The sequence below is a fragment of the Prionailurus viverrinus genome, chromosome D1 (assembly GCF_022837055.1).
Source record: "Prionailurus viverrinus isolate Anna chromosome D1, UM_Priviv_1.0, whole genome shotgun sequence".
NCBI lineage: Eukaryota > Metazoa > Chordata > Mammalia > Carnivora > Felidae > Prionailurus > Prionailurus viverrinus.
The window spans coordinates 114,364,981-114,374,380 of record NC_062570.1 but is presented as its reverse complement, the minus strand read 5'-3'; the positions used below and the strand labels follow the sequence as shown (position 1 = coordinate 114,374,380).

Here is a 9,400-nt window from a genome sequence, read left to right as displayed (position 1 = left end):
GTTGGATTTTATTTATTTGTTTGTTTATTTATTTATTTATTTATTTTTAATGTTTATTTTTGAGACAGAGACAGAGCATGAACGGGGGAGGGTCAGAGAGAGAGGGAAACACAGAATCTGAAGCAGGCTCCAGGCTCTGAGCTGTTGGCACAGAGCCCGACGTGGGGCTCGAACTCACGGACCGTGAGATCATGACCTGAGCCAAAGTCGGACGCTTAACCAACTGAGCCACCCAGGCGCCCCTATCTGTTGGATTTTAATGTGTTTGTGTCAAGTTGTTTGGATTATAACTTTGAAATAACTTTTGATATCTGGTCCCCTTCCTTTTTAGCATTTTCTTTGTTTTCTGTACAAATGTTACAAACAGCAAAGCTATTTAAAATACCTTATTGGTATATTTATCCAGATCAAATGTATAGGTTAACCTAGGAAGAATTGTCTTAATTATAATATTAAAACTTCTTATTAAAATAAGAATTATCTATTCTTTTATTCATGACTCCTTTTCTGTCTCTTCTATATTAAAAATTTATTCACATAGGTTTTTATTTTTTATGTTTATTTTTTCTTCACATAGATATGTAAAAACTTCCATTAAAAATTTTACTGAAATATAAATTCATGGAGGAAAATGCACAGAAGACAGCTTGGTGAAATTCTACAAACAGAATACACATGTAACCAGCACCCAGATTTAGAAATAGAACATGACTAGATTGCAGAAGCTGTCTTTGTATCTCCCTTACATCCACTTCCCTTTAAAGGAACCCCTCTCATGAGCTTTAATGAAAGAGACTGATGTTGTTGTTGTTGTTGTTCAATTTTTGTTTTTGCATGTATGCTTCATATAAAAGGAGTCGTACATTTTGTACGACTGGCTTTTTGCCTGGCTTCTTTTACTCAACATTAAGTCTGTAAGATTCTCATTGCCACATACTATTCCACTGAGTGTCTATACCAAAAATGATGTCCTTTCCCTCTATTAGTGGACATCTGGACAGTTTTTCCTTTTAATATAAGAAGTCCCAATTTTTTAAAATAGGTTTTTAAAAATGTTTCTTACAGGGCTCATATTTAAGGGGTGGGGATGTATTGTTTTATTATATTTTGTTTGTTATGTGTGAATAGAGTGATACTAATTTTACATGCTAATTATGTATCCAGCCTACTATCTGAATGCATTTACATTCTGAGTATTTTTCATTTGATCTGTTTTTTTTTTTTTTCATTTTAGATAGAGATAGAGATGCCATGAGCAGGGAAGGGACAGAGAGAGGGAGACACAGAATCCGAGGCAGGCTGAAGGCTCTGAACTGTCAGCACAGAGCCCCATGTGGGGCTTGAACTCATGAACACAAGAGATCAGAACCTGAGTCATAGTAGGACACTCAACCAACTGAGCAACCCAGGTACCCCTGACCTGTTTTGTTTTTGTTTTTCTTACAGATATGCAATGGAATCACCTGTAAATAATTATAATTGTGCTTTCTCTTTTCAATTGTTATATTTTGTGTTTCATTCCCTTTAATAATTGTATTGGATAATGCCACTAAAGCAAGTAAAACAATATGGACAAAATGAGATCAGAGGAAATATTGCCAAGTTATCTTCAGAAAAAAATAATTGCACCTGTTTTCCTCCCATCAGTAATGCACAGTTGGTTTTCAATTTCCCTACCTACTAAAGAAGAATCATGGAGAGGCAGGGTGCTTGGGTTAGAAATGTGTTTATTTAGGGCTATGACAAGGTCTAGTCTGGACCTTGGAAGACAAAAGAAGAAGGGGAAATTAGAATGAAGTACCAGAGTGGGAACTGGTGATGTGGGCTGGGGGTGTACCTCCTGGGGCTAGACTTCAGACACTGGACATGTGGTATCCCCAGACTCAGCCAAATCACAAGAATGGGGAGGGGACATCATGGTTCAGGAGATCAGCGTCCTGAGGGAAACATAAGTATTGAGGAAAAAGAAAATTACTCTTCTCCAAGGGAATAGAGGAAGGGGATCTAGAATAGAAAAAAAGGCATGAGTAGATGCAATACTTCATACTCTGGAGAGCAAGCCAACCGAGACTGCACATGTGGAATGTCAAATGTAGAAAAGACACATCTGGATCTACACGCAGACTCTGTTATGGGACACTGATCACATTCTAGAGATCCTGGAATTGTAGGAATGATGTGAAGTCCACAGCCAACCCCTCAGACCAAACACTGACAGCAAAAGGGGACACGACAGCTGAACTGGCAGCAGCAGGGCTTCAAAGGTGTTGCTACATTTTGAGTCCCATCGGCAACGCTCGGGGCTCTGGTTTCTCCACACCTTCCCCAGCACGTCTTATTGTCTGTCTTTTGGATCCTAGCCATCCTAGGCACTGGGATCTCCTCGTGGTTCTGATCTGCATTTCCCTGATTCCTAATAACGTTGAGCATCTTCTCATTGGCTTATTCGCCAACCGTGTACCTTCTTGGACCAATGTCTATCCAGATCCAGTGCTCAATTGTTTTTTCTTTTGTGTGTGTGTGTGTGGGGAGGTTCATTCTTATTCATTGATTGGTTGCTGGATTGACTGGTTGATTTCGAGGAGTGAGAGTTTTGCCTATGTAACAGTGTTACATTTTGATGGCACCCAATTTTCCTGAGTTTTTCTTCCTGTGCTTTCTCTGTCGTATCTCAGAGCCATTGCCGAGACAAGGTCTCAAAGACGTAACCCAGGATTTCTCCTGAGAGTTTGGTAGTGCGTCGTTTTAACTTTTATGCTAAAATGCTTGATCCAGATAGAAGGATTTTTGTTGTTCTTGTTGTTGTATGTGTTGTTCTTGTTGTTGTTGTTGATGTGGTTTTCTTATATGATGGGATGTAAAGATGCAACTTCATTCTTTTGAAAGTGGATTTCTAGGTGTGTCAGCACTCGTTATGGAAAAGACTCTTGCGTTGATTGTTTTGGCACTCTGGGTGAAAGTCAGTGGAACATAAGTTCAAGGGCTCCTCTTCATACTGTCCATTCTATGGCACTGATCTGTGAGTCTATCCTTCTGGCAGCACCACAGTGCTTCCATCGATGTAGACGTGCAGCACCCATTGCCATTGGGATGTGTGAGTCCCCCACCGTTGAGTTTCTTTGGCAAGATTGTTTTCGTTACCCGACATCCCTTTCATTCACTTCCGCATTCATCGTCATAGGAAAGTTAGGGTCAGATGGTCAATTTCTGCGAAGAGCAACATAGGATTTTGATAGGGGTTGCATTCAATCTGCAGATCATGTTTTGCAGTGTTGTCATTTTCACCATATTCTGTCGTCTGATCCATGAACGTTGGATGCCTTTGTATTTAATGTACTCTTCTGTACCTTCTTTCAGTGCTGTTTTGCAGTCTTCAGGATGTCAGTCTTGCACATTTTTTTCTTTTCATTCTTTTTTCTTAAAGTGTAATTATTAAATTATTTTGAGTGAGACAGACAGAGAGAGAGAGAGAGAGAGAGAGGGAGAGAGAGGGAGAGGGAGGGAGGGAGATGGAGAGAGAGAGAGAATCGCATGCAGGCTCAATACTGTCAGCATGGATCCCGACTGGAGGATCCAACTCACAACTTGAGCGTCACAACTTGAGCAAAAATCAAGAGTGGGACGCTAGACTGACTGAGCCCCCTAAGTGCCCCTTCAAGTATATTCTTAAGTACTTGTTCTTTCTGAGGACATTGTTTCTGAATTTCAATGATGATTCTTCCTTGCTCGTGTCTAGAAATACAGCTGATTGTTGTATATTGCGGACGGATCGTGCAACCCACTGAGTTGATTTATGATTGTGGTTTGCGTGTGTGTGTTTGTGTGTGTGCGCGCACGCGCGCGTGTGCGTGCACGTCTTAGGTTCTTTTGTTTGTGCAAGATTATGTGTTCTGTGAAGAGACATACTTTTCCTTCTTCGTTTCCCACATGGATGCCTTTTACGTCCTTGTCTTGCCTTATTACCCTGGGTAGACCTTGAGTGCAATGTTGAGTAGATGTGGTGAATGTGGACATCCTTTCCTGTCCCTGATCTTCAAAGGAAATTCCAGGCTTTCAGTGGGACGTGTGGTGGCAGCTGTGGCTGCTTGGTAGATCCTTTGATCGGGTCGAGGACGTCGCCTTCTGTTCCATCCTGTGTGGAACCAACGCTGTGATGTCTGTGAGCACAGAGATGTAAAGAGTGCTCGTCAGTCTGTGCCGAGACACCCTGCCTCTGGTGTCTGAAAACGGCACCGTTTCTCCTTTTGTCATCCGGAACACCTGAGGAACACAGCCCATTTTGAAGTCACTGCCCTCTCTCTAGGCTTGGCTCCTGCTCTGCGGCCTGGATGGGCGCAGACACCACTCATGGGATGCCTTGCGAAGCAGATCCTGGCATGGGGAAGGAGCAGCCTCCACGATTCCAACAAAGTCTGAATCCCATGGAGGCTCAGCAGTCTGGGCTCCCTTAAGCCTGATAAGAACGCCTCTTTTACATTCAGTCGTCTCTTCCTGACTTATTGACTCATTCCTCCATGCGTGTAGTGAGTCGTTCCTGATTTAATTCCACAAACGTATGTGCAGTGAGCAGTGAGCCAACAGTGGAGTGACAGCAGTGAAGATGTGGGGAGCAGTGGTGCCTTGAGAAGTGAGATGAGGGACACACGGTGTGTTTTGCAAGTGAGACCGCGGATGGAAGGAAACCGCCACACGAAGACCAAGACTTATGGGGGGAGAGTTTATTTACCACTCATGGGGGTGGTGCACCAAGACCCATTGGATCTTAACACACCTGTGTTAGTGAGGCAGCTTCCAGGAGACATTGCGATGCCAATGCCATCAAGCTCCTGGCAAGCAGAGGAGAGCAAGGATGTGGTGCTTTGACACAGAGAATGATGAGAGAGGGGGATCTGGGCCCCGTGCTGGCCCTGTGGGCCTTTTCCAGGTAGTGTGGCTCAGGCATGAAGGCATGGCAGTAGGAGAGGCCAAAGGGCCTGCAGGATGGGATCGCCTTTGTAGGGAATGTGTATGGGACTAGTCCATTGCTTTGCCACAAGGGCTGGGGGCAAAGTCTAAGCCAAGACACTGGAGGGATCCAGCAAGTGGAGAGGAAGTGTTTGGGGGGCGGGCTTTGTGTGTGTGTGTTTTTTTTTGGGGGGGGGGTGTAACCAGGATGTACCTATAGTCACTTGAGGGCAAGCACAGGTCTTTCGGAGTTCCCTGAGGCCATCAGCCAGAGCCTCAGACCTTGCACTGGCAGCAAACGGGGACACAGCAGCTGGATTGGCTGCAGGAGGACCCACAGCCGGAAGAGCAGCAGCAGGGCTTGCAGCAGCAGGACTGGCAGCAGCAGGGCTTGCAGCAGCTGGACTGGCAGCAGCAGGGCTTGCAGCAGCTGGACTGGCAGCAGCAGGGCTTGCAGCAGCTGGACTGGCAGCAGCTGGACTGGCAGCAGCAGGGCTTGCAGCAGCTGGACTGGCAGCAGCCACAGGAGCCACAGGAGCCACAGCCCCCCTTGGAGCCCCCACAGGAGCCACAGCCCCCCTTGGAGCCCCCACAGGAGCCACAGCCCCCCTTGGAGCCCCCACAGGAGCCACAGCCCCCCTTGGAGCCCCCACAGGAGCCACAGCCTCCCTTGGAGCCCCCACACGAGCCGCCGCTGGAACAGGCACAGGCTGGCACACAGCAGCACACGGGCTTGCAGCAGCACACGGGCTTGCAGCAGCACACGGGCACACAGCAGCTGGAGCCGCAGCCCCCACAGCTGGAGCCGCAGCCCCCACAGCTGGAGCCGCAGCCCCCACAGCTGGAGCCACAGCCTCCAGAACAGCCACAGCAGCCCATGTTTCTGGTGGGTTTTGGGCGGAGTCGGTCAGAGATGCAGGTGCAGAGGGGAGGTGTTCAGGTGTGGAGCCTCCTGGGCCGGGGGCCCTGTATATACCTGCCAGGGTCAGGTGAGAGGCTGACACACTGTCACTTCCTGGTTCCTGTTTGTGCCACTTTGCAGCGGACAAAGGATGAGTATTTTTCAGAATTTCATCATGACCATGTGATTGTATTGACCAGAACGTCTTTGGTGGGTTTTGCCTTTTCCCCAGCGCCCGACTTGCATCACCTGACGGGCTTGTGTTTCAGAGTTTGCAGGGAGACGGAAGCAGCGCCTCGGAGCCCTGGTGGTCCCACCCTGACCCGATTCGAGACCCTCAACAGTCTTGGCATGATTCCAAAGAGCACATGACCGGTGGGCTCAGGGTGTGGAGAGTGTGGGAAGCAGAAAGCCACCGTGGCGGTGGGCAGTGGGCAGGGCCCTTCCTGTCCATCTCCGGGCAGGAGGTGCTTATGGGCATTGGGAGCAGGTGGCGCCCACGGTTCTGGGCTGGGACCCTGATGGCGGAGCCCGGGCTACTCAGGGTCCTCCTTGAATGGCCTCGTGGGAGTTCTGCTTTGACTGAAATCGCGGGGCAGGGTGGTGCTGAGAGATGCCTCGAGCCAGCTCCTGTGCTCCCGAGGTGCCCTGCCTTCCTTCTATGGAGCGGAGCCGCCCGATTGCACTGTGGGCATCAGGATCCATCCGTGCTATCAGTACGACGCCCCTTGTTTGCCTGTAGACCCCGAGGCACGAGGAGCCCAAAGTGGCCGGGTGGCCGCCTCCACTCCAGTCCAGCGGAATGGTTGTGTGTCCGTGCTGGAAGCCTTTCTCCCTCCGCAACCAAGAGCTTCAGGCCAGCGGCGCATGAGGTCCCGGCGACTGGAGAGAAGAACCATTTTGCTAGCGGGTCAGCAGGGAAAAGAGTGAGGAGGATGTGGTAGGAATCACCGGCCGTGCGTCTTTCAGGTCCTTGACGCCGATGCTCTCCGTAGAGTCCCTCAGGAGTGTAGCGCAACCCACCGTTCCTAGCCTGTCTCCTTGGGGTCTGGTGGCTCGCCCTGGCCTCGCCCGCCATGACAGCCCTCAACGCGTGGACCAGGGAACCACGCGTGAGAACAATGGTTTCTGCCCCGGAAGATTTGGATGGCTTGCGGGTTTGATATCAATATTCCATTTGCTCGCGTGACAGTTGAAAACACTTGGCTGTACATCGTTCCAAGGGCGACTTACACCTACGTGGCATAAATGTGTCTTGTGGAGGCTGATAGCCCCCTCTTCGGAAAGATAAAATCAAACGAATACGACAAAGCTAAGGCTCCCTGCCAAAGGGACGCAGGGCTCAAGTCTGAGCAACGCGAAGAGAAATGCCCTGCAGGCTCTTAGGCTTAACTATCTATGCCACCGCCTTTATTAGTTTGACAAATTCCCTTCCAATTTTAAACCACACGTGCAAAGTCGATAGCTTTGGTTTCTATTTTTTGTGTCTAGGTCTCGGTTGGGCGTGTTCCTTTCCTTCCCCACCTTGTCCCGCCCCCCCCCCCACCCCCGTCCCCACCCCCGGCATTTTTCTGTCCTTCCGGCTTGGGAAGTTTCCATTGACCTGCCTGAGTTCACGGAGTGCGTGCACACCGTGTCCGGTCAGCTGATGGGTCCATCAAAGCCTTTCTTCGCCTTTGTCACAGTGCCTTTGATCTCTAGCCCTTTCTGGGAATCTTTGGTAGGACTTCCTGTCGCTGCTTCCGTCACCCGTTTCCTCTCGGAGGTGTCCTGAGAGGCTCAGCGTGTCAATCATATTTATTTTAACTTCCTCGTCTGATCATTTCAAAGTCCCTGCCGTGCCCGGGTCCGGCTGTGATGCCCGCTCTGTGTCTCCCAGCTGAGCTCTTTGTCTTTTAGTATGCCTTGTACTTTGATGTCGAAAGCGGGACGTGATGCACCGGGGAAGAGGAATGGTGGTACCTAGGCCTGGAGGGGTGTGTTAATAAGGGCTGGGGGTGAGGGGATGTTCTTCGTCTTTTAGTGACCTGGCCTGCAACCTTTACTAGGCGGCCTCAGTCGGTCCCCACCACGCCCCCGCCGCCAGCCGGGCTGCCACCCTGCCGCCAGGTGGTCATGAATCAGCGTGGGACTGGAGCTGAGTATTTCCTCCCCTCCAGGTCACTGGGCTCTGATAAAACCCCAGCAACGTTGGGCTTGGTCAAACCATGTGTCCTGAGGGCAGACCTCACGAAGGTGGGGACGTGCTCTGGCATAATTCTACCTGTCTCCTTCCATGCTCCCTCTGGCCCAAAGCGTGAGGGGAGTTTTGGAGTGTGTCCCCCTGGAGATGTTAGCTCTCGGGCATGTCTGCACTGAGGTTGGCTTACTTACCCTCTGTTTCTGTAAGTTGTGATTCTCTGTCTCTGCCCCTCTGTCTCTCCAACACAGGGCGGGGCGTGGGGGGGCATGCAGCAGGATGCCCTGTGACCTGGGTTCTTTGGTGGATCTGCTGGTCAAGGGCTGCTGGTTTTTTCAGTTGAGCCTTTTCTTGGTGAGTGGAGGGGCGTGGCCACCTCCAAGCTCCTCCCATGCTCTGCAGGCATGGTTTCCCTCCTGAAGACGCTTTCACATCCTATCACAATGAAACCTTCTTCTAGCATGTCATGTCCACGGACCAAAGAAATACAGCCGTAGAATATATTACATGTCAGCTTCTGGGAAATACTTTGGTGCCGTCTTGAATATTCCTTAGGGTGGTTCATGACGTTTGCCTTGAAATGGGCATCTGCAGTCCATGACTAAAAGGCGCACCTTCGATGGAAATCCCAAGGTGGTTTGGGAAGATTCTTAACCGTGGACGAGTTTCTTCCCCATAGAAGAGGATGCCAAAACAACGTCACGTCACATGAATTTGAGAATGGAGACCTACTCCGTATGTGATAAAATTCAGCCTTTGACGTGTGCAATTGAGTGGTGTTTGGTCGATTTGCAAAGTGATACAAGCATCACTTCTGACTCGTTCCAGAACATGTTCATGGCCCCCCAAACACAACTCCATAACGCGAGCACGTGGTATCCATTCGTCCCTTCCCACCCAGCCCCCAGAACATACTGATCTAGAATGATTCTTCATTGCTAGTGTAGATGGCTTTGTGGACACTGTCAGAGAAATGGGGTCGTATAGTATGTGGCCTTTTGCGTGTGACTCCTTTCACTTAGCATACCGTTTTCAACGTTTTTGTTTGTTTCTTTGTTTGGTTAGCATGTATCAGAGCTTTATACCCTTTGAAAACGAGCTAAGTAAGATCTCATCCCGTGGATAGACCAGTTTGTTTACCCACGCATCAGTTGACGGGCATTTGGTTATTTCCCCGTGGCGGCCTTTGTGAAGAATGCTACTACGTGACTTAGCACACGAATTTTTGCATGCTGTACGTTCTCTCTTCTCTTGGGCGTATATCTAGCAGTGCAATTTCTGAGTGGCATGGAATCTCTACTTAACACGTGGGGAGCTGTCAACCTCTTTTGCAAAGCAGTTGCCTCCATTTGAGTCCCATCGGCAACGCGCGGGGC

General features: G+C 49.2%; 1 protein-coding gene across 1 annotated transcript; it reads right to left on the bottom strand.

Annotated features, from left to right (window-relative positions):
* Nucleotides 1-5,220: 5,220 nt before the first annotated feature.
* LOC125146618 (keratin-associated protein 5-10-like) lies at nucleotides 5,221-5,823 on the bottom strand. The gene has a single exon (XM_047823316.1). The coding sequence runs from the start codon at nucleotides 5,821-5,823 to the stop codon at nucleotides 5,221-5,223; it is 603 nt and encodes a 200-aa protein (XP_047679272.1).
* Between the last annotated feature and the right edge of the window lie 3,577 nt (nucleotides 5,824-9,400).